We start from the raw sequence: 24607 nt of genomic DNA on the forward strand, positions 1-24607 counted from the left end.
CCACGCCGGGGCGGAGCGCGGAGGTGGTTGGGGGCGGGGACACCAGGCGCGGCCCCAGGGGCGCCTCTAGGCCGGGTCCGCCCCGCAAGCGGCGTCGGGGCGGGGCCTGCGGTTCCCGGGGCCCGGCGGCGGCGCGCGGTCAGCTGACCCGGCGGGCCCTGACCCAGAAGCTGGGCCCTGGCGGCGGATCTGGACGTGGTGAGCCGGCCCGGGGACAGGTGGCAAACTCCACGGCTGGGGGTCGGGGCTCCTGGGCTTCCCTGCCACGTCCTTCCAGCCCTCTCCTCCGGCCGCTGGACTGTCCGGGCTCCTGCGCCCTCCTTGTGGCGCGACATCCTGGGGCGAGACTCCGGGCCGGGACTGGGTGGCTCTTGGGAATCCGCAGCCCCGTGGCTCCCCCACCTCAAGGGCGACCAGCGCAGCCTCTCGAGCTGGCCTGGCCAGGAGCTGGGGGCCGGGTCCCCTTTCACCTCCTGTCCCGGCCGACCGGCCCCTTGGCATCCGATGGCTGCTTCGTTTTTCCCGGGCCGGCCGGGCGAGGGGCCCTCGCGGCGCTGGCCCCAGCAGCTGTCCTATCATTATCCCTCCAAACAGGCGGCCCGCGCCGGTCTGAGTCACCAGGAGGGAGCTGTGGCCGAGGACGCCGAGGCCTGGAGTGGGTGGTAGCCCCGAGCCGGGACGCTTCTCCCCCCACATTCTCCCCAGGTCTGCAGGGACGAGTACCCACACTGCCTCCTCCCACGCGGTGCTTAGGGTAGGTTTCCAAACGTGTGCATGGAGAGTCTGAGTCTGAAAGTGTGAGAGGTCCTGGGCCGGGGTCACAGGTCATGTCTGATCAAGGCTTACTGAAGGCACCTGTGTGCCTGGACGCTGGAGGAGCTACAGCGAGAACAAATAATAGTCATTTTGGGCTGTTGGTGTTGAGTGCCTGTGCCAGGCACCCTTGTAATCGCTTGGCCTGGATTGTCTCATTTAACTCTGCAGTCAGCCTAGGTGGTGGGTATTGCATTATTCCCCTACTTTTCAGATGAGCACTACAAAGCTAAATCACTTGAGTTCCAGACTGGTAGGCATCGGGCAGGTCTGTTCCGGAGTGCTTTTCTCCTCAACCCTGGACTGTTCGAGCTCACAGCTATCCCCTCTTCCTCCTTTCTCCTTTCCTTCCTCTTCTGTCTCTTTACCCCCTCTCTCCTTTCCTCGCCCCTATTTCCTGTCTTCTTCACTCTGTCCTTCTCTCTGCCTCTCTCTCTTTCTCTCTCTCAACATTTGCTGAACCTCTAGGTGTGTTTAGACCTGGAGAATAAGAAATGCACAACCCAGAGTCGGGAGAGTATGTTTCAAGGACACTGGTCGCAGAGGACGGTGGTAGCGTTCTTCAGGTGTGTGGAGGAGGGGAGAGGGGAAGGTGGCAGGCCTTATCCAGCCAGCTCTCACAGGACATCTTTGAAAGGGCAATTTAGAAGTGAGTCTTCTTATTTCATGACCAGGCCCTTGAAGGGGAGCAGGACACTTCTAGGGGAAGAGATAGCACGTGCGAAAGCCTGGAGACCTGAAATGACTGAAGACGTGGGTCAGGAGGCAGGAGATAAGGTTGGGAGGGCAGTTCTTGGAGTAACTGGAGGCCTAGGCTCAGGTAATTTGGACTTGATTCTGCAGACAAAGGTGGAACATGATCGGGTGTGATCATGTGCCTGAAGTATCCCTGACTCAGCTTGGGATCAGGGAGAAGAGTTTGGGTGTGGCAGGAGATGCCATCTCCAACCCAGCCTTTCTCAAAGTGCACCAGATGGAGCAGAGTCGCTGGAGGACTTCTTAAACCCAGAATCTCTAAGCCGCAGCCCAGGTGCACTGACTCCAAATTTTGAACATGCACCCTCCAAGGGTGATTCCAGGGTACCCCTTCTGGGGTCCTTGCCATCCTTACGGATGAGGTCAAGCTCCATTGCAACCTTGGACATCCATTTGCTCAGTGCTGTATGAATGGGAAGTGGGCCCATGCCTGGCTTCTAGGTGACAGGAACTACGCAGGATGGCCCTCAGAGCAAGGCCCTTCTGTTCGGTGATCAGGTGTGTCTCAAAGTGTCCTGAGTTGCAGATTGTATATGGGTCCTGTCCGAGGTTAGGGGGCCACCCACCCAGTATCCTGGATCCATAAACCAAGGTACCTTCCTCAAGACAATTCCCCAACACACACATATTGAGATGTGTCCGTTTCATTTCCTCCCTAACCTGGGGAAAGGGAAGTGAGAGACAGGCTGCAGGCTCCATAAACCAAGGTACCTTCCTCGAGACAACCCCCCAACACACACGTACTGAGATGTGTCCATTTCATTTCCTCCCTAACCTGGGGAAAGGGGGAAGTGAGAGCCCCCAAGGTGGCTGAGATGCTGGACTCTCATCCTGAAAACAGTCGCTGCCGTGTGTCATCAGGCACAGGGGCTGAGAGCTTTATGTGCATTTAGTCAGGACAGCTGCCCCAAGGAGTGAGTGTCATTAGCCCCCTTTTATAGATAGGCTCAGGCCGGTTAACTCACTTCCAAGGCCACTCAGCCTCACCTGTCAAATGAGCACAGTATACCCGACCTTGCTGGGGAGTGGTGGGGATGGCAGTGGATGAGCTGCAGCCTTGTCTTCAGACTCTGCAAGGGGGTGTGGGGTTGCAGCCCAGTTGGGAGTGGTGGCTGAGAACATGAGGACTTGATTTGAAACGCCTTTGGCATTGCAAACGTGTAGTTCTCACCTGGACTATATGGTTTTTTTGTTTGTTTGTGTTTTGTTTTGTTTTTGAGACGGAGTCTCGCTCTGTCGGCCAGGCTGGAGTGCAATGGTGCGATCTTGGCTCACTGCAACCTCTGCCTCCTGAGTTCAAGTGATTCTACTGCCCTAGCCTCCCGAGTAGCTGGAATTACAGGCACGCACCACCACGCGCAGCTAATTTTTGTATTTTTGATAGAGATGGGGTTTCACCATGTTGGCCAGGTTGTTCTCCAGCTCCTGAGCTCGAGTGATCCAACTGCCTCAGCCTCCCAAACTGCTGGGATTACAGGTGTGAGCCACTGCGCCCGGCCACACCTGGACTCTATGCTAATTTGAAGTGGCCTTTCAGGGACTGGAGATGGGGCATCAGGTGAAGGCTTCTAACATCAGCTGTGCTGATGGTCCCCCAGGTGGGCCACGAAGACACAAGGAAGAGGCTTTCAGCCTCCCTGCCTGTGCCAGGCCCTGGAGGTAGTCCAGTGACCTGGGGCGCCCTTACCTTCAGGTCCAGGGCCTCTGCCCATAGCGAGTCACATTAGGGCTGAGGGTCTGCGGCTTCCTGAGAGGAGGTGCTGACTCACTTCCTTTCCCTCCTGGTGCTCCCTGGTCTCTGTCCTCAGCAGTTCCGTGGGGCCAGCCAGGGACTAGCTGGGGAGTCTAGGCCTCCTGATACAAGTGGGAATGAAGGCAGCTAGAGACAGCCGCCGCCTGCGTGAGGAAATCCCCTCTGAGCACAGGGAGAAGAGGGGAAGCCCACGTTGTGGCTGTGCTGTCCTGCCAGACCACAGAGGCTTCTCTCTCTCTCTCTTTCTCTCTCTCTCTCTCTCTCTCTCTCTCTCTCTCTGCGTCTGCTTGCTAGGCAGCCACAAAAGGCTTCTGTTTCGGTGGTGACAGATGCACCTGAGGCGGGCGGTGTGGCAGGTGGCCGTGAGCAGGGGTGTCGGTCTGAGTCTTGGGTTTGACTCTGTAGCTTCCTGGCTGGGTGGCCTTGGCACATCACTTCCGCACTCTGGCTCAGGCTCCTTGTGGATATCAGTGGTCCCCACTTCATAGTTGCTGTGAAGATGAAACATGAATGCATGCAGGAGGCTTGGCTCACTGGTCCGAGCTGTGGTGACGATCGCTGATAGAGATGGGCCAGCCGAGCCTCACTTTCCCTCCCTCCTCTAAGGTGTCACGCAGGCAATGACTGCCCTACGCACTGTCCAGGGTGCCCGGGTACCGGGAGAGGCCTGCCCTGCCCACCTCTGTGATCAGCCATATTCTGGCTTTGTCAGTGTGACAGTGAGGAGGTGGCTGTGGACTCCCTGCTGGTAGGCGTCCGCCACGCTCTGTGAGCTCCTGGGAGAATACAGGCTGCAGTGTCCCAAACTTGAGTCCTTGTCACTCAGGCAAACCCGGGGATCCCTTGCTCCTCTTCTCCACTTGCCTCATCTGTGTGGGGCAACCTGCTTTATGGTTTGTGTGTGTGTGTGTGTGTGTGTGTGTGTGTGCGTGTCTTTTTCTTTTAAGACAGAGTCCGGCTCTGTCGCCCAGGCTGGAGTGCAGTGGCACGATCATGGCTTGCTGTGCACCCTCCACCTCCTGGGCTCAAGCGATTCCTCCACCTTAGCCTCCTGAGTAGCTAGCTGGGACTACAAGCGTGTGCCTCCACACCTGGCTAATTTTTGAATATCGTTGTAGAGACAGCGTTGCCCAGGCTGTTCTCGAACTCCTGGGCTGAAGTGATGTTTCCCGCCTCAGCCTCCTAGAGTGCTGGCGCAGTGCCTAGCCCTTATCTTTTGTTATTGTTGTTTCGACACAGGGTCTTGCTCTGTCATCCAGGTTGGAGTACGTTGGTGAGATCGTGGCTCTCGATAGCGTCTACCTCCTAGGCTCAAGTGATCTCCCACCTCAGCCTCATGAGTAGCTAGGACCTGAGGCGCACACCACCTTGTTTGGCTAATTTTTGTATTTTTTTTTTTTTTTTTTTTAGAGATAGGGTCTTATTATGTTGTTGCCCAGACTGCCAGGCTGGTCTCCGTCTCCTGGGCTCAAGCTGTCCTCCCGCCTTGGTCTCCCAAAGTGTGGGGATTACAGGCATGAGCCATCGCTCCTGGCTACAACCTGCTGTAAATTAGATGAACTTGATGGGCCTGGCCTCAGCAGATCCTTACAGAGTAATTTACAATAATAACAATAAATTAGGAACAACCTAAGCGTTCAAGAGTCATAGGAAAAGATAACATGGAGGGCTCCGTTCATCACACTGTGTATGAACTCACTGAACCCACACAACATCCGTATGTGGGAGGAGCGCTGTGAGGACCCCAGTTACAGATGAGAGGGCTGAGGCACAGAAACGCTGAGTCTTTGCCCAAAGTCCAGCATGAATGTGTGGTGAAGCAGGGGTTTGAACACGCCCGTCCCTTCTGCAGATCCAGCGCGCTGCCTGCACGCGTCTGTAGCTGGCATGTGTTTGCTGTGATCTGTGTACCTGGGGGCTGATCGGGTCCTGGTGGGTGAGGATTATGTCTTTGCCCTTCTCTGGTTCCGGGCGAGGCACCCGGTGAAAAGGCTGGGATGAGCTTCGTTTGGGATGACCATGAATAGGACCTGGACCTCCCAGTGCTGAAAGCCTCCTCTCTTCCTCCCTGTAGAACCCTTGCCGGCCTCGGAACACCAGCACCCTCCCTCCCGTGCAGACCCGCCTGGCCGGGGGCCCCTCCTCCACAGCCATGGTCTGGAAGAAACCGGGCTCCCGCAACTTCTCCAGCTGCCCTAATGGCTCCATCCAGTGGATATGGGATGTGCTGGGTGAATGTGCCCAGGACGGCTGGGATGAGGCCAGTGTGGGCCTGGGCTTGATCTCCATTCTCTGCTTTGCTGCGTCTACCTTCCCGTGAGTAGTGTCTGGGTGGCAGGACCAGGGCAGGGCTGTGGGGTTGGGGCAGTGGCTCCAGCTACTGCTCAGAGCGGGCGTGCCTGGTGGGCCACAGGCCTCTCCAGACTGGAGGCTGGGTGTGCTTCCTTGATTTCCTACCCACCCAGGAGGGACCTGCACTGGTCCCTCCCACAGGCCAGACCTTGTGCTGGGCGATGCTGATGCAGGGATCATCACCTTTGCAACAGTTTATTGAGCGCCCGCCACATACCTGGCTTGCTTCTAAGCACTTGCCGTATTTCCACCTCATTTAATCCTCACAACAACTTTGTGAAATAAGGGCAGTTACCATCCATCTGTTTTACAGACGAGGGATCCAAAACCCAGAGAAGTTAAGCAATTTGCTTTAGGTGGCACAGCTGGTCAGAGATGGGGCGGGAGAGTGGGAGGGCTGGAACGCATCAAACACAGCCTCTGTCCTCCAGGCTTTGACGGTCAGGTGGTGGAGATAACAGCAGTGAACACAATATTGCGTGGCCGCTGCTGTGATCAGGGAGCGAGGACACGATGCACAGGGGTCAAGAGCATCCTGACCTGGGCGTGTCACCTCACTGCTCTGAGCCTCAGTTTCCTTGCTTGTGTCATGGAAATGTTGTTACCTAACTGAGACAACTGCTATGAAGATGGCATGTGGGTGTGTAGGGAGAGCTGCCCACTCAGGATCTTCACACAATGTTTGCACAAGCCTGAAAGCTGTCAGTGGTGACACTGCTATTATTACGTGAAGCACAGAAAAGGGACACCCACCCCGATCTGCAGAGGTGGAAGAAGATTACAGTCAGGAAGGACCTGGAGGCCAGGCACAGTGGCTCACGCCTGTAATCCTAGCACTTTGGGAGGCTGAGGCAGGAGGATCACTTGAGGTCGGAAGTTCAAGACCTGCCTGGCCAACATAGTGAGACCCTATCTCTACCAAAAAAATTAAATTAAAATTTAAAAAAAGAAGGGAGCTGGAGGTGTTGGCATCTAGGCTAAAAGCCGAGGATAGGACAGCATTGAGGGGTGAGAGCCAGGGGCTGGGTGTGGAAGAGCAGTTCAGGCAGAGGAAGCAACAGATGTACAGAGAAGGGGCGGCTGCGTTTATATGGCAGACAGAGTGTGTGGGGGTCAGGGCAGGGAGAGGTGAGGTCACAGGAGTCATCATAGGCCCTATGGCCTAAGGGGCATGCTGTGCTGTTAAGAAATGTGCTCTTGGCCGGGTGCGGTGGCTCAAGCCTGTAATCCCAGCACTTTGGGAGGCCGAGATGGGCGGATCACGAGGTCAGGAGATCGAGACCATCCTGGCGAACACCGTGAAACCCCATCTCTACTAAAAAATACAAAAAACTAGCCGGGCGAGGTGGCGGGCGCCTGTAGTCCCAGCTACTCGGGAGGCTGAGGCAGGAGAATGGCGGGAACCCGGGAGGCGGAGCTTGCAGTGAGCTGAGATCCGGCCACTGCACTCCAGCCCGGGCTACAGAGCGAGACTCCGTCTCAAAAAAAAAAAAAAAAAAAAAAAATGTGCTCTTTATCCTGAGGGATAAAGACAAGGGTTTGATCAGGGGCTTGACATTGTTTTCACAGCTTTATTGGGAGAGAATTCACATTTCATGCAATTAACCCATTCAATGTACAAGTTATTTTAGTATAGCCACAGAGTTGTGTAACTGGCACCACAACTAATTTTAGGACATTTTCGTTAGCCGGAATGGAGAGCCATGCCCATCAGCAGTCATTCTTCATTCCTCCCGGACCCTCTCAGTCCCTGCCAGCCACTAGTCTACTTTCTGTCTCTGTCGATTTGCCTCTTCTGGACATTTCATGGTTCCTATAAATGGAATCACACAAGACCTTTTGTGATTGGCTTCTTTCACTTAACATAATGTCTTCAAGATTCATCCGTGTCATAGAATGTATCAAATTAGTACTTCAGTCCTTTTTGTGGCGGATACTGTTTTACTCTGTGTATGCCACATTTTCTTACCCATTCACCCATTGATGGACATTGGGTTGTTTCTACTTTGTAGCTAGTACGATTCATGTTGCTATGCACATTCATGTATTTTGTTTTGTTTTGTTTTGAGACAGAGTCTCCCTCTGTCTCCCAGGCTGGAGTGCGGTGGCCAGATCTCAGCTCACTGCAAGCTCCGCCTCCCAGGTTTATGCCATTCTCCTGCCTCAGCCTCCCGAGTAGCTGGGACTACAGGTGCCCACCACCACGCCTGGCCAGTTTTTTGTATTTTTTTAGTAGAGACGGGGTTTCACCATGTTAGCCAGGATGGTCTCGATCTCCTGACCTCGTGATCCGCCCGTCTCGGCCTCCCCATGATTTTTTTTTTGTCGGGTGCAGTGGCTCACGCCTATAATCCTAGCACTTTGGGAGGCCGAGGAGGGCAGATTGCCTGAGGTCAGGAGTTCAAGACCAGCCTGGCCAAGATGGTGAAACCCCATCTCTACTAAAAATACAAAATTAGCCAGATGTGGTGGCGCATGCCTGTGGTCCCAGCTACTCGGGAGGCTGAGGCGGGGGAATTGCTTGAGCCCACCAGGCGGAGGCTGCAATGAGCCAAGATCACGCTACTGTGAAAAAATTGAATTTTTTTTTTTTTTTTTTTTTTTTTTGTAGAGACAAGGTCTCACTGTGTTGTCCAGGCTGGTCTCAAACTCCTAGCTTTAAGCTATCCTCCTGTCTTGGCCTCCAAAGTGTTGGGGTTAAAGGCATGAGCCATCGTGCCTAGCATCTCTTGTTCTAAGAGTTTTATAGATGTAACTCTTACATTTAGGTGTTTGATCCATTTTGTGTTGTATTTTGTAAATGATGTGAAGTAGGAGTTCAGTCTCTCTTTTTTTTTTTTTTTTTTTTTTGAGACAGAGTCTTGCTCTGTTGTTCAGGCTGGAGTGCAGTGGTGCAGTCTCGGCTCACTGCAACCTCCGCCTCTTGGGCTCAAGTGATTCTCCTACCTCAGCCTCCTGAGTAGCTGAGATTACAAGCATGTGCCACCATGCCTGGCAAATTATTGCATTTTTAGTAAAGATGGGGTTTCACCATGTTGGCTAGGCTGGTCTCGAACTCCTGACTAGTCATCTACCTGCCTCATCCTCCAAAAGTCCTGGGATTACAGGCATGAGCCACTGCACATGTGGATATCCAGTTGTCCCAGTGCCAGGTGTTGAAAAGACTGTCCTTCCCCATTGATTTCTCCGGGCACCCTCTCAGAGGCTTGACATTTTTACTGAGTCACCTTGTTCCAGGTGCCATGTTGGATGTGGGACAGGTAAGCCAAACAGACATTGTCCTTGCCTTTGGAGAGCTTCCATTCTGGTACCCTTGAAAAGATAATCTGTGAGTGATGGGGAGGAAGGAGCAGAGTGACAGAGAGAGAGTGGAGGCAGGGAGGCCGCCTTGGAGGCTGTGGAAGCCTTCAGAAAGCATCAATGGTGAGGGGATTGGAGAGGCCCTTACCAGGCAGTCTGGACAGGTGTAGGTAACTGATGGGGCCAAGGGTGGGAGGCTCCCTGTCCAGGGGTGAGAGCTTCCTCAGGGCTCTCCGAGGAGCTGGCTGAGGCTCCCCCTTTCTGCCTGGGCTGGTTGATTAACCAGGGAGGGGATTGGAGGCCTGGAACAGAGCCCTAAGTGATGGAGGGAGGGTGGCTGCGCCCTTGGTCTTCCCTAGGACTCCATCTCTCCTGAGTGGGACAGAATCACTTTGCTGCAATTGATGAAGGCAAGTTGAGTCATAGCATCTTAGGAGGAGCTTTACTGTAAGGGCCATGGGATAAACCTTGGTTCAGGGCCTTCTCAGTGCTGGGCCTATGCTCGTCACTCCCCCTGTCCTCAGGAAATTTGAGTGAATCTGGGAGGGACGGGGATGTCAAGTGTTACAAAGGAGGAAGGAGAAGATGCCAGTGGAGGTCGTGTCAGGGGAGGCCCAGAGGAGGAACCGACATTTCCTGAGATGGGAAAGGTGACTCCGAGGCCTCTGGGCCTGAGGAGGGGTGGGCGGGACATATGAGACCAGAGCTGGGAGGAAAACAGCCATCCTGGGGCGACGAGCCTGGGGCCTTGCAAGGGCCCCCTCTCAGAATGGGGGTCCTTGTCGAAGAGCACTGGAAGACTCTGACAGTTTTTGGTGACACTGGGATTTTAGTTTTTTTATTTGTTATTAAAGACAATTTTTTTTTCTGAGACAAGGTCTCACTTCCAGGCTGAGGTGCAGTGGTGCAGTCCTAGCTCACTGCAGCCTCAACCTCTTGGGCTCAAGTGATCCTCCCACCTCAGCCTCCTGAGTAGCTGGGACCACAGGTCCCCACTCCACACTTGGCTAATTTTTTTTTTTTGTAGAGGCGGGGTCTTGCTGTGTTGCCCAGGCTGGTCTGGACTTCTAGGCTCAAGTGATTCTCTTTCTCAGCCTCCTGAAGTGCTGGGATTACAGGTGTGAGCTACCACACCCAGCCTCCAAAGTGTTGGGATTATAGGCATGAGCCACTGCTCCTGGCTGAGATGGGGATTTTAGAAAGATTTCTGAAAGGGAGGATTCATCTGAAAGGAGGGAGGCTTGTTAGGAGGCTGAGGGAGGCGGATGGAAGGACTGGCTGTGGGAAGAACCCAGCCAATGCCCGTTTCTTAGTTTCTGGCTTGGATCATGGATGGGATGAGCTGCCATTTAGTTAGTTTCTTTGTTTCTTTTTATTTTCTTTTTTGAGACAGGGTCTTACTGTGTTGCCCAGGCTGAAGGGCAGTAGTGTGATCTCAGCTTACTGCAACCTCCACCTCCTGGGTTCAAGCAATTCTCATCCCTTAGCCTCCTGAATAGCTGGGATTACAGGTGTGCACCACCATGCCTGGCTGATTTTTTTATTTTTGGTAGAGATTCACCAAGTTGGCCGGGCTGGCCTCAAACTTCTGTCCTCAAGTGATTCACCTGCCTCGACCTCCCAAAGTGTGGGGATTGCAGGTGTGAGCCACCATGTCTGGCCACCATTTAGTTTCTTTCTGTCTGTCTATTTTCCTTCATGCATGCAGGTGGTTAAAAAGAAACTGGAACAGTAAATGGCAGTATGTATAATGGTTAAGAGCAAGACCGGAGGCTCAGGTAGGGGTTGAATCCGAGCCGTATGGCACAGCTTCCTCCAGGCCCAGTGAGGAGGTCATCGTGGTAGACTGGACAGCACAGGTGTCTTGAGGACAGAATGAGTCAACACACATACAGAGGGCTCAGAACTGCCCTGGGCCTCAGTGCCATCACCAGCTTTGGCTTCAAACCCGCACCTGACCAGAAGTCCTAAGAGGGTCCCAGCACCGGGGACCTTTGAGAAAACAGCTAGGGGACCAAAAGCCCACCATCTTGATAGTGGAGCCCCAGGCACCTCAGCCCCGCCCTTCTCTGTTGCCCTCTAAAGAGAACCGGGCCGGGGTTCTGCCTGTCTTGGCTGCAGCTGCTCCTAGAGACCCGGCGTGCCCAGGCCTTCGGTCCCTGTGTCCCTTCCCCAGCACCGTTCTTGTTGCGGTGCCCCTCCCTGCATCCATAGGAGAAAGGATCCAGGGTTCTATGCAGTGGTTCTCAGGGCCCAACACAAAACTGCAGGACCCTACATAAGCCCCAGATCCCCACTGGAGACCCCAGGGTGTGGTGGAGAAGAATCTGAGTAAGGCTGGGGCTTTCCCTGGAGAGAGGCATAGCCGTAGAGCCCTCGGCTTAGAAGGGATTCCCCGGGAGACTCCTCCAAAGAGCTGAGAAGGCTCCTGAGGATCCTGCCCATGGGGAAGGTGGGCCCCCAGGCCAGCTCCTCTCTGTTACCGCCTCACTCCCCTGTGGTCATCTCTGGGCGGTGTCCCCTGTAAGGCGGCATTCCCTGTAAGGTGGCCCGAACATGCGTCCCCTCCTCTTCCTCTTCCACAGCCAGTTCATCAAAGCCTACAAGACGGGCAACATGGACCAGGCGCTGTCCCTGTGGTTCCTCCTGGGCTGGATCGGCGGAGACTCCTGCAACCTCATCGGCTCCTTCCTTGCTGACCAGCTGCCCCTGCAGGTGGGCCGGTACCCGGGCAGGGTGGCGCTGACCCTAACCCTGCCTCACCCTGCAGGGTTGCCTGAGGAGATGCCAGGCTCTTTGGCCCGCCTGGTCTCCAGAACCCTGACCCGTTGTTGCATCTTGTGCGGGCCCATCCTTCTGTCTGCCGAACTGCGGCTGTGGGCAGGCCACTGCTCTTCTCTGGGCCCCGGTTTTCCCATCTGCAGTGTGAGCGTGTCTGACAGGAAGGCTTCCGCTCTTCCGCCTCCAGGGTGCTGCAATGCTGGCGAAGCTTCCAGAGGGTGGGCCCTCGAGGAGGAAAGGCGTTTTTCCGTGGGAGGCCCGGGTGCCATCCCGCTCCTGTGGGCAGGCAGAGCTGGGGCTCCCAATCAGGAAGGCATTGTCTTCCCACGTGGGACCAGAAAGTTGACTGCCCCGGCGTCAGGCGAAACCAGAGCCATCTCTTCACCGCGGAGTCCCGCTTTGTCCTGACTGCTGGCACTGACCACCAGCTCATTGGCACTTCCTGGGCTAGATCCTTTCCTGGGTCTTTTGCCCACCTGTTCTGTCATTGCCAGGGGGGAACTGTGAGCTCTTCCTTGCCAGATAAGGAAACAGAAGCTCAGAGAGGCGAAGTCACTTGGTCAGGGTCACCCAGCTGGGATAGGACAGAGGGCTGCCGGGGTGCGGTCCCAGATCCCGGCACCACGCCAACCCCCGGGGCCCCTGCGTCTCTTACAGTCCTACACAGCTGTGTATTACGTCATGGCAGACCTGGTGATGCTGACGCTGTACTTTTACTACAAGTTCAGGAAACGCCCCTCTCCGTGTGAGTATGGGGACCGCTCTCTGTCAGATGCTCCACCAGCAGCGGGGGGCCGTGGGCGACGGGGGCGCCTGGAGTGTGGGAGGAAGCGGGTTTCCCATGGCTGGGTGATAACCCGAACCTCGGAAAGGCTTCCCCGGCCTTATCTAGGAGCCTGAGCCTTAATCGGCCAAGATAGAGACTTGAGGGCAGTGAGCGTATCCTGGCCCAGACCACAGGCCAGTTCCTCTCGCCCAGGGGCCCGTTCAGCAGGCACAGCTCCAGCTCCTCCTCTGTGTCCAGCCCTGGGCTTGGAGCTGGGGAAACGAGGACAAGTCACACAAGCTGCCTCTGCCCCAGCCTTCAGGAGGAGCAGGAGACAAGGTCAGCTTGAGGCCATACGGACATGGGGAGGGACCTGGGAAAGATTGTTTTTCTTCAGCATTTCTGCTTCGGATAACCCCTCCTGACCTCCCTGCCCTCAGCGTTTCACCTTTATAACTCTAGGAGAACGGTACTGTTGTACCCATTCAACAGATGAAGAATTAAAGCTCAGAGAGGTTAGGTCACTTGCCCAAGGTCACACAGCCCCTGAGGGGCAAGGCCAGGACTCAGCCTCCCCCCGCTGCCACTCAGCCATCTAACCTCAGCTTCCCTCCTGCCTCGTGTGCAGTGTCTGCCCCCATCAACTCCATGCTGCTATTCCTCATGGGGACGGCGTGCGCCACACCGCTGCTGAGCGCTGCTGAGCCCGTGGCTGCCCCGAGGGAAGGCTTCCGGGGACGGGCGCTCCTGTCCGTGGAGCCGGGCAGCAAGGTGAGCCGTGGGTGTGGCGGTAGAAGGGATGGAGGCTGGCTTGTCCCCAGGGCTCTCCCCTGCACAGCCTCGTGGGCACTAAGTGGGGAGGGGTATCACCTCTGGCTCCTACGAGGTACCAAGTGCCCCCTTCTGCCCCACAGCCCTTCACCCGGCAGGAAATCATCGGCTTCGTCATCGGCTCCGTCTCCAGTGTGTTGTACCTGCTCTCCCGGCTGCCTCAGATCCGCACCAACGTGAGCCTCCAGCAGGGGCTGGGTGGGGCCAAGTAGAGGAGAGCCGGCCTGGCCACCCGGGCCCTCTGGGCTAAGGAGTAGCACGGCATAGGAGCCTTGGTTCAGAAAGTCTGGGCTGCTCCCACTGTTGGCTTGGGCAAGTTAATCCAGTCTCCGAGCTTCCATTTGGGCAAGTTAATCCAGTCTCCAAGCTTCCATTTCTGCTTCTGGGAAACAGGCGCGATGTGGCCTGCCAGCCAGGCTGCAAGAGACCCATGTGTGTCTTGGAGGAGTAGGAGTTCAGGGGAAGGTGAGGGGCTGAGCTTGGAGGCCTGAGGGGAGAGGAGAAGTTGGGGAGTCGGGGAGGGGAGGCTTGCTGGGCAGCTAGAGCCTGTGTGGGGTGGAATGCAGGGTGACATGGGGCCAGCAGGCCTGGCACAGCCACGGTCTCCTGTGGACCCGGGCAGGGGCCTGGGAGGGCTTGTCTGTGGGTGACAGGAGGCTCTTCTGTGTGTGGGGCCCATGTCAGATACTGGGCACCCAGGGAGAGAGGAGCTCAGGGCAGGTGCACTGTGGTGGGGCAGGTGGACATGTGGACAGTTACAATCCAGAGTGACAGGAGGCCTGTTCGAGATCTCTGACCCAAACTCCTTCTGCCTCAGTTCCTCCGGAAGTCCACCCAGGGGATCTCCTACTCGCTGTTCGCGCTGGTGATGCTGGGGAACACGCTGTATGGGCTGAGCGTGCTGCTCAAAAACCCCGAGGAGGGCCAGAGCGAGGGCAGCTACCTGCTGCACCACCTGCCCTGGCTTGTAGGCAGCCTGGGCGTGCTGCTGCTCGACACCATTGTATCCTTCAGGGCGTGTGGGGCTGGTGGTGGGGGTGTGGGCAAGGAAGCCCCTGCCTGTGCACAGCTTCAGCACTCACCCGTCTCTCCCTCCCTCCCTCCATCCATCCATCCCTCCCTTCATCCATCCGTCCCTCCCTTCATCCGTCCGTCCCTCCCTCCGTCCGTCCCTCCCTCCATCCGTCCGTCCCTCCCTTCATCCGTCTCTCCCTCCCTCCATCCATCCGTCCCTCCCTCCATCCGTCCCTCCCTTCATCCATCTCTCCCTCCCTCCATCCATCCATCCCTCCCTTCATCCATCCGTCCCTCCCTTCATCCGTCTCTCCCTCCCTCCATCCGTCCGTCCCTCCCTTCATCCGTCTCTCCCTCCCTCCATCCATCTGTCCCTTCCTTCATCCGTCTGTCCCTCCCCTCATCCGTCTTCCCCTCCCTCCCTTCATCCGTCCGTCCCTCCCTTCATCCGTCCGTCCCTTCATCCGTCCATCCCTCCCTTCATCCATCCAGCCATCCCTCTCTCCCTCCCTCCCTCCATCCGTTCACCCAGTTGTGCACACCTGCGTGCTGGGCACCCAGCTGGACCCTGGAGCCATGAGTGAGCAAGAACAGCCATGAGTGCCTTAGAAGCTTACAGTTTGTGGGGGGAGGGAGGACACAACGTTATCATCAAAGAATTAAGTGGCACCAGGTACTGCAGAGAAAAACAAAGCGTCTAGCCAGGGGCCGTCCAGGGGCCGTCCAGGGGCTGTCCAGGGGCTGTCCTGGTTAAAGTGGCAGCAAAGGCCCCTGTAAGTCTCACTGAAGCTGTGACCTGACAGAGAAGGAGAAGTTAGTCAGGTGAAGGCAGGAGAGGAATGTTCCAGGCTGTGCGAATGACAGCTGGAGTGTGGAGACACACATGAGTTGGGCGGACAAACCTGGGTTCAAATCCTGGCTCCTCCCCTGCTTCCTAGCTGTGTGATGCAGGGCACAGGGTCAACCTCTCTGTGCTGCTGTCTTCACCTTAGTTAACAGCTGCTGTCTCGTCCGGATATTGTGTAAGACGAGGTATCTGGAAACAGAACCCCGTGATCAATGAGGGCTCAGAACGTGTTTGCTGAAGGGCTGGACAGAGCGTTATCTGGGTCTCATTTGGGAGAAAGTAAACATGGCCTTGGTTTTAATATTTGCTAAGTCCCTGCTGGGTGCAGGGAGAAGTGAAAGTGTAGGCTCTTGTGCCCCCAAAATGGCCCAGCCACCTGGCAAGCTCCAGGATGCTACAGGGTGAGAGGAAGAGAAGATCCTGGGCCAGAGTCAAGGGAGGGAGAAGTCAGTGCCGGGCTTGGAGGCAAATGGAGCTTGGCTAGGGCTTGAGCAGCCGGACTGGCGTTCCGAATGGAGGGCACAGCTAAGGTAGAGGCCAGGAGGGTATGGCTGGCCCTTCCCAGCTGCAGCGTGGGGGTGAGAGGGAGGGGAGGGGGAGGCAGCTTCCGGGAGTGGAAGGCCCCCAGGGGCGGGTCCAACCCAGTCTGCTCAGCTTGGCCTTAACCGTGGCACCCCCAGATCTCCATCCAGTTCCTGGTGTACAGGCGCAGCGCCGCCGCCTCGGAGCTTGAGCCCCTCCTCCTCCCCAGCTGACCGAGGCTGGCTGAGCGCAGGAGGACGGGGACCACCGGAAGCCACACCAGGCAGGGGGAGGTGTGGGCAGTGATGGTGCTGCAGCTCTGCATCAGTGTGTGGGCGGCCTCTGGATCCCCCATGGACTGAACCGTCCCCTCTGGGAACACACCTTCAGGTAGACCCTGAAGCCTCAAGGCCGGGGCTGGAGCGGAGACCCCAGGGCCTCTCAGGAGACAGGCTGCCCCTCCTACCACCTACCTCATTCTGCCTACTCACCCCAGGGGCCACAGCTGCAGCCTGCGGGACTCAGGACTGTCCTGTCAACTCCAGACAACCGAGTAAACAGGCCGGGTGTGGTGGCTCACACCTGTCATCCCAGAACTTTGGGAGGCAGAAGCGGGTGGATCACTTGACGTCCGGAGTTCGAGACCAGCCTGGCCAACGTGGTGAAACCCCGTCTCTACCAAAAATACAAAAATTAGCCAGGTGTGGTGGCACACACCTGTAGTCCCAGCTTCTTGGGAGGCTGAGGCAGGAGAATTGTTTGAACCCGGGAGACAGAGGTTGCAGTGAGCTGAGATCGTGCCACTGCACTCCAGCCTGGGTGACAGAGTGAGACACCATCTCAAAAAAATAAAAAAGACAACCAAGGAAACGGTACCTCCCCGCAAGACCTGCTTCTGTTGCTCCTTCAAGGTGCTGAGGGATCGGGGCTGCTTTGGGGACCAGTGGTGGATGTGGATGGGGATCCAGGATGAGCCAAGCAGAGGGGAGCACATCTGTCTGTAGCCCTGGCCCAGCCTCCTGGGGCCTCTGGTTTCTGTAGCCTGCTTGTCTGTGCCCTCTTCTGACAGGCTCCACACCTCACTGTGGGGACGCAGCAGGGAGAGAGACTCCCCACGGGGAGCCTGCCCCTCGGTGCGCAGGAAGCAGCAGAGTGGTGAAGGTTCTGTCGGATCTGGGTTGTGCGTTGCAGCTCCTCGGTGCCTAGCTTATCTCATCTGTGACATGGACAGTACTACCACTTCCTATGTCCCCTCAAGGATTACATAAGATGCTGACATTATGCAGTTTAGCCCCAAACATGGCGCATAGTAAGGGCTCAATAAAGGTTAGTTTTGAGGACTTTTAGTTGGAGAAGAGGAGCAACCAGATCTCCTTGGAGATCAGGGAGAGCCTCCTGGAGAAGGTGACAGGTCAGAAGGATGGGCGGGAGATATCAAAGGGAGAGATAGGATTGAAGGCAGGAGGAAGAAGTGGCGGGTACAGAAGCAAGGTGGGAGGGTGGAGAGGAAGGCAGGGCTGAGCCCTGAGTGCTTCCTGGACCCCCAAACTCAGTGTTTTCCAGACCCTGTTTTTTTATTTTTAATTTTTGTTTAGCCCAGGCTGGAGTGCAGTGGTGCGATCATAGCTCACTGCAGCCTCGAACTCCTGGGTTCCAGGAATCCTCCTGCTCAGCCTCCCGAGGAGCTGGGACTACAGATGCTCACCACCACGCCTGGCTCCAGACCCTGTCTGATTCCACTTTGCTGGGGGTCATGACCCTCAGGTACTTGGAGCACAGAGGCGCCAGCTACCCACCTTGCTGGCCTGATCTCACCCCACACACCCAACCCTAGCTCTGGAAAATCAGAACTAGGGACTTGGGGCATCCGGTGGGGTAGTCTTGGGGAGAGAAGCTGTGTCTCCAGAGTGAGCCTTGCCTTTAGAATCTCACTTCCCAGCCCCGGAGAAGGGAGATAGCGCCGCGCCATTCTGGCGCTGCAGATGCTTGGTGAGTGCAGCCCTCCGCTCGGCCTTTGCCATGTCAGACACCCGGGCTGTGGTGAACCAGCTCCAAGACCCTGCCTTCCAGGGGAAGAGACGGTTACCATGACCAGAGGGCAGCAAGGCCAGGAAATGAGCAGATGAGACCAGCCCCAGGAGGGTCAATCAGGGAAGGCTTCTCAGAGGAGTGGCCTTTGAGCTGGATCTTGAAGGCAGAGGGGAGGGCAACTCAGGAAAAGGGAGGGGCAGGTACAGAGGCCTGGAGTTGGGTGTTGGGGCTGCTTCCAAGGCGCCTGAAAAGCCACACCAATGCCAAGGACAAGGTCCTGGAGCACACCCAGCAGCAGCCCAGCAGCAGCCCAGCAGCAGGGGATGGGGTTTGGTCGGGGGAAGAGCCTTTTGCTGGAGAAAGGAGGCGAGGCACACCTCTGAGACCCAGGTGAGCAGAGAGGGCCAGTCTCCCCTGCCCCGTCCTCCTAGGGTCACCCACGGAGCCTGGGATGCCATCTGGCCTGCAGCTGTTAGTTGCACACTTGCTATATGCGGGCTGCGTCGCCTGCCGTCAGTGCGTGAGATCTCCCGTCTTCACAGCCAGCTCTGAGATGGGGGAGTTTTTATTTTTATTATTTTTTTGTTGTTGTTTTATTTTTTTTGAGACAGATTCTTGCTCGGTTGCCCAGGCTGGAGTGCAATGGTGCGATCTCAGCTCACTGCAACCTCCACCTCCTGGGTCCAAGCGATTCTCCTGCCTCAGCCTCCTGAGTAGCTGGGATTACAGGCGCCCGCCACCACACCCAGCTAATTTTTGTATTTTTAGTAGAGACATGGTTTCACCATGTTGGCCAGGCTGGTCTCGAACTCCTGACCTCAGGTGATCTGCCCGCCTCAGCCTCCCAAAGTGCTGGGATTACAGGTGTGCCACCACGCCCAGCCAAGATGGGAGTATTCTTATGGCCATTTTACAAATGGGAAAACAGGCTCAGCGCAATTGAGCAACTTGCCCAGCTAGGAGCAGCAGCAACACGAGGCCCTCCAGCTGCGGGGGCCACCCCATGCCTGGTCAACATTGGTGACCCGTGTCCCCTTCCTCCGTGCTGGGGGCCCAGGGCTTGTGGCAGTCCAGCCTCACCCTCAGGAGTGGCCCGAACCCTGCCAGGCCCAGGCTCCCTTCTCACCATCCTGAATAGTGACTTTCCTGAGCCTCTGGCCCTGCTGAGATTTCAGGATAAGTTACCCCCAGGTCCCCAGCCCCCGCTTGCCCTGGCCTGTGCCTGCCTCAGGTGCCAGCCAGATGTCTTGCTCCACCTGGGTCTGGGACCTGGCTCCACACCAGTTACCTGGGACCAGTAGGTGCCCCTTCAGCCTGAAGATCTGGGGGCACCATATGGCCACATGAGTGCCATGTGCGGGCCTGAACTGGTGCTGGGTGGGGAAGAGTGAGACGGGATAACACAGCCCCTGCGTGGAGGCCCTTGTCTGATGGGCTGATGTAATCCCTTCCTCCTGGGAAACACCAGCTTTTGGGGTGATAGCACTTTCAGGCAGGAGCTATGGTTCCTTCCTCCCCCTGGGGAGTGCCCTGTGTGATGGAGGCAATACAGCCCCTACCCTCAGAGAGCAGCCGGCCTGCAGCTCATCCAAACCTGAGTCTCCTCTCCCTTGGAGGCCTCATTCCAGTGCCCCAAGTAGGATTCAAACGGCTGGGGCTGGAAGAACTTGGTGGCCTGGGTGCCTGGAGCCCTGTTGAAGGAGCTGGTGACATCCAGATGCTGGAGGCAGGTGGCAGGGAGCACAGACTTTGTGTCCTGCATACTGAGCTCCAAGTGTGCCCCAGCCACTGTGAGCCTTGTGACTTGAGCAGACATCTGAAGCCGTTTCTTCATCCCATGAGACCAATAACACCGCCTGCCTCAGAACAGCCATGATCAAGATGAGCACGGAGGCTCGTGTCCCGGCACCTGGCACACAGTAAGTGCCTGGTAAATAAACAATGGCTCTATTTGCTTGTCACCAGGGGGCTTACCAATGCCTGGAACCTCCCCCAGGTTCCTCCCAAAGAGAAGGGCCAAGGCCCGGCATGGTGGTTCACGCCTGTAATCCCAGCACTTTGGGAGGCTGAGGCGGGAGGATCACTTGAGCCGAGGAGTTCAAGACCAGCTTGGGTAACATAACAAGACCCCATCTCTACAAAAATTTAAAAAATTACAATAAAGGTGAATCTCATCAATGGGATTCTGCCATACTGATGGGGCCATGGTTGCTGATGGCAAACGTGTTACCAAGTTAAACGCCTCCGCAGGTGGCGTTTCTTTCTCCCTGGCTCACACCTGCTCCTTCCTGCAGGTCACGGGATGGTAGGATGCTCATCTCCAGGTGTGGCCTGAAGGGAAAAGTGTGGATGTTTTGGTGTGGTCAAGGAAATGGAACTATGCTAACCAGTTGCCTTTGTCCAGGAAGGGCTGGCTCCCTTAGGACGCCCACACGGAGCATGAGGCTGGGCCAGGCACCCCCAGAGGTCCCCGCCTTGGCAGGTTCTGTTTTACCTGTTGAACGAGACACTGTGTGGGGAAGTGACATGCGCAGCGCCTGGCCCAGCTGCTTCGCTTCCTCAGGTTCCGGGGATGGGATGGGACAGAAAAGCTGGTTTCTCAGTTGGTGGCATTCTCCAGCAAAGCAGAAGGGATGGTCCTGTCAGCCCCGTGCCCAGCACTGGACCCCATGCCCTCCCTGGCTCTCCCAGCCCCGAGGTCTCATTGGTTATCAAACCTGGTTTTTTTGTTTTTGTTTTGAGACAGAGTCACTCCGTCGCCCAGGCTGGAGTGCAGTGGTACGATCTTGACTTACTGCAGCCTCCACCTCCTGAGCTCAAGTGATCCTCCCAATTTAGCCTCCCAAGTAGCTGGGACCACAGGCATGCACCACCACGCCCAGCTAATTTTTGTATTTTTGGTAGAGATGTGTTTTCGCCATGTTGCCCAGCAGGCTGTTCTTAAACTCCTAAGGTCAAGCAATCCTCCCACCTCGGCCTCCCAAATTTGCTGGGATTCCAGGTTTTTGAAGCCACAGCCAGGACAACATGGCCTTCCATTCCTGAAGCTGAGGTAGGGAAGAAGGCCTCAGCCTCCACCGCTCCCCACCCTTTCTGTCTGACTTGGCTTTCATTGGAGCTGAATGGCTCCGATGGGGACCCCAGAGGTGCTGGGTGACAGCCAGGTGCAGAGCCTCAACTACCGCAGATGGTAGAGCTTTAAACAGATCCACTGGCCAGGCGAGGTGACTCACGCTTGGAATCCCAGCACTCTGGGAGGCTGAGGCAGGTGGATTGCGTGAGCCGAGTTCGAGACCAGCCTGGGCAATGTGGTGAAGCCCTGTCTCTACAAAAAATACAAAAGCTTTAGCTGAGCGTGGTGGTGTGCACCTGTAGACCCAGCTACCTGGGAGGCTGAGGTGGGAAGGTGGGAGGATTGCTTGGACCCCGGAGGTCAAGGCTGCAGTGAGTTGAGATAGCACCACTGCTCTCCCGCCCGGGTGACAGAGACCGTGTCTCAAAAACAAACGAACGAACAAAAAAACCCAACAACAACACAGGAAAACCTGGATCTGCTCAGCATTTGCCCTAGGGCAGGGACTGGGTTACCTTCCACTATGGATTAACTCAGTTCAGCTGATAACTACTGCTTCAGGCCCCCAGCCTGGGACAGCCCTGGGGACACAGTCACCCAGTAGCAGCACTGTGCCCAGCATAGGTAACCACTCAATAATGACGACGGTTACTAAGTACTCCATCCCCACCAAACAGTAGGCAGAGACTGTCCCCTGTTTGCCATCATAACCCCAGTACTCAGTAGGTGCTCAATGTTCAGTGAATGAGTAAGTGAAGGGAAAGCTGAGGCACCGACCCTCGGGGAGCCCTCGGTCTGGTGGGTGTAACCAACAACCACAGAACTACAGAATTGTGTGGTATACGAATTATATCTCAATAAAGCCATTTGAAAAAATATCAAATGTGCCATTGAGTATTAGGATTTGGATAGGAAGTTATGGGTAATGAGAATATAGTGACATCTTGCAATGTTTTATCAAGAAAAATATAAATTGAAATGTTTTATCATATTTAACTTACATGATATTTAATTTACAGTATTTAACTTATACTATTTGAAACGAGGCATATTTTTTTTTTCTTTTTTTGAGACAGCCGTGATATGTTTGCCAGGCTGGAGTGCGGTGGCACAATCATGGCTCACTGCAACTTTTGCCTCCCGGGTTCAAGTGATTCTCGTGCCTCAGCCTCCCGATCTAGCTGGGATCACAGACGTGCATCATCACACCTGGCTATTTTTTGTATTTTTAGCAGAGATGGGGTTTTGCTATGTTGCCCAGGCTGGTCTCGATCTCCTGGGCTCAAGCGATCCACCTGCCTCGGCCTCCCAAAGTGTTAGGATTACAGGCGTGAGCCACCACACCTGGCCAAGACAGAACGTCTTCTGTCCTAGTGTGGATCACGCACAGGGGAGGAGGGAAGGTCCTGAGTGCATTGTGCTGAGGTGCCATGGAGGTGGTTTGGCACCAGAAAAAGAGGAGCTGTCCCACCTAGTAAAATCCACAATGCCTGCTCCACCTCACCTGCTGAGAGGGTGCCACACCCTCGGGCATGACTAGCCCAGGGCCTGCCACAAAGCAGTCACCTAGAAAGTAACCTGAATGCAGGAGAAAATCTTGGAGACTAGGAGTCTTGAACTTGGGGCCCCAGGAGAACCTCAGGAAAGGCTTCAGTCTATGCGCAGTGGCTCACACCTGCAATCCCAGCATTTTGAGAGGCCAAGGCGGGAGGTGCATTTGAGCTCAGGAGTTCAAGACTGCAGTAAGACCACTGCACTCCAGTCTGAGCGACAGAGTGAGACCCTGTCTCAAAAGAAAAGAAAAGGCCGGGCGCGGTGGCTCACGCCTGTAATCCCAGCACTTTGGGAGGCTGAGGCGGGCAGATCACGAGGTCAGGAGTTTGAGACCAGCCTGGCCAATATGGTGAAACACTCTCTCTACTAAAAATACAAAAATTAGTCGGGAGTGGTGGCGCGTGCCTGTAGTCCCAGCTACTTGGGAGGCTAAGGCAGAAGAATCGCTTGAACCCAGGAGGCAGAGGTTGAGGTGGGCCGAGATTGCGCCACTGCACTCCAGCCTGGGCGACAGAGCAAAACTCCATCTCAAACAAACAACAACAAAAAACGGCTCCGGAGGCTGATTTGTTAAGGCCAAGCAAGGGAGGAATGAAAGGGCTTCAGAGAGACAGGGAACCCCCTGGATTACTCACTTAAGCCCTCAGCCCTGGAGAGACCCTCACCAATGCTGCCTCCCCTTCTGTTAGTTGGCACCAAGGGGACCTCCAGGAAGCATCTAGTGAGCCCTTGGGGTGGGGGACAGCTCTGCTGCTGCCAAACCCCAGGAGTCTGTCGCCTGCAGCCCACGAGCCCCAGGGACTCCCATACGCCTTTGTTCTCTTCTCAGGGATGCCTGAGGTGCCCTGCTGGACGCCAGAGGTTTCCCCACCAGGCAGCCAAGGAATAAGCAGGGAAAGGCATGGCCAGGACAGGTGGGAGAGGGTCCCAAAACACACCCTTGAGGCCCACTGTCCCCAATCTCACCAGCTGAATTTAGCATCAAAACACTAGCAGTGAGGGCCGGGTGTGGTGGCTCACACCTGTAATTCCAGGAGTTCGAGACCAGTCTGGCCAACATGGCGAAACCCTGCCTCTACTAAAAATACAAAAATTAGCTGGGTGTGGTAGCGGGTACCTGTAGTCCCAGCTATTTGGGAGGCTGGGGCAGGAGAATCACTTGAACCTGGGAAGTGGAGGTTGCAGTGAGCCGAGATCACGCCATTGCAGTACAGCCTTGGTGACAGAGCAAGACTCCATCCTAAAACAAAACAAAACAGAACAACACTAGCAATGAGGGCTGGGCATGGTGGTTTACACCTGTAAGCCTAGCACTTTGGAAGACCGAGGTGGGGGATCGTTTGAAGCCAGGAGTTTGAGACTAGCCTGGGCAACAGGGTGAGACCCCGTCTCTACAAAAACAAACAAAACCCAACTGGTAGTGAGGGTCCCTGTGGAAGATTCCAGATAGCAGAGCAAGATCAGGCCTGGCATACATCACAGTCACAATTTCTGGGTTTCAAGCATGATTTTTGGTCCCAGGATTGTACGGCTGATGAAGGCGACAGCGCAAGGAGCAGCTGGTTTCCTGAAGGGAAATGCCCTGAGAGGAGAGCGGGCCTGAGCCTCCGGGGGTCACTCTCAGGTGAGTCAGTCCACTCCACCTCAGCAGCTCTGCGAATCGCCACTGGCGTGCACAGGAGCTCCCGGCCTGGCGGCCTCTGCTGTGACTCTCCGGGTGAGCCTGTCTCACTGACTTCAGGGCGGCTGTTTCCCTTGCGACCTCACCAAGGAGAGGTATTTTCCATTTGTCCAGTTTCTTCTTGAAGTGACAACTGACAAAGATTATTTGCTTGGCCAAACTTTACTCAGGCTCCTGAACCTTCCCATACGCCCACCTGTGGGCCCTTGTAAAACCCAGTTTCAGCAATCCCTTGCTAAGTCAATTTTACAAGAACGCCCATCCTTGACATTTTTTTTCTTTTTTTTGAGATAGGATCTCACTGTCTTCCAGGCTGGAGTACAGTGGTACGATCTCGGCTCACTGCAGCCTCGACCTCCCAGGCTCAAGTGATCCTCCCAATTCAGCCTCCCAAGTAGCTGGGACCACAGGTGCACACCACCACGCCTGGCTAATTTTTGTGTTTTTTGTAGAGATGGAGTCTATGTTGCCCAGGTTAGTCTCGAACCTCTGGGCTCAAGCGATCCTCCCAACTTGGTCTCCTAAAGTGCTGG

The 24607-nt window shown here is 55.8% G+C and overlaps 1 protein-coding gene across 3 annotated transcripts; it reads left to right on the top strand.

Annotated features, from left to right (window-relative positions):
• Positions 1-38: 38 nt before the first annotated feature.
• Positions 39-16617, top strand: PQLC2 (PQ loop repeat containing 2). Of its 3 annotated transcripts, XM_025361106.1 has the most exons (9): positions 39-198; positions 595-754; positions 5397-5638; positions 11560-11689; positions 12413-12500; positions 13150-13292; positions 13436-13528; positions 14170-14355; positions 15894-16617. In XM_025361106.1, the coding sequence occupies exons 3-9, from the start codon at positions 5475-5477 to the stop codon at positions 15966-15968; spliced, it is 879 nt and encodes a 292-aa protein (XP_025216891.1). In that variant the 5' UTR covers positions 39-198; positions 595-754; positions 5397-5474; the 3' UTR covers positions 15969-16617. The 3 variants fall into 3 exon arrangements, with proteins under 3 accessions (XP_025216891.1, XP_025216912.1, XP_025216902.1); XM_025361127.1 differs by lacking the exon at positions 5397-5638 and having other exon boundaries at positions 89-198; positions 12444-12500; XM_025361117.1 differs by lacking the exon at positions 5397-5638 and having other exon boundaries at positions 95-198.
• The last annotated feature ends 7990 nt before the right edge of the window (positions 16618-24607 follow it).

The sequence above is a fragment of the Theropithecus gelada genome, chromosome 1 (genome assembly GCF_003255815.1).
Source record: "Theropithecus gelada isolate Dixy chromosome 1, Tgel_1.0, whole genome shotgun sequence".
Lineage (NCBI taxonomy): Eukaryota > Metazoa > Chordata > Mammalia > Primates > Cercopithecidae > Theropithecus > Theropithecus gelada.

Excerpts from the sequence above, each read along its gene's own strand:
- PQLC2 (XM_025361106.1), top strand. The coding sequence starts at position 5,475 with ATGGTCTGGAAGAAACCGGGCTCCCGCAACTTCTCCAGCTGCCCTAAT. Across the intron at positions 5,639-11,559 it reads TTTGCTGCGTCTACCTTCCC|CCAGTTCATCAAAGCCTACA; the intron begins GTGAGTAGTGTC and ends CCTCTTCCACAG. Across the intron at positions 14,356-15,893 it reads TGCTGCTGCTCGACACCATT|ATCTCCATCCAGTTCCTGGT; the intron begins GTATCCTTCAGG and ends TGGCACCCCCAG.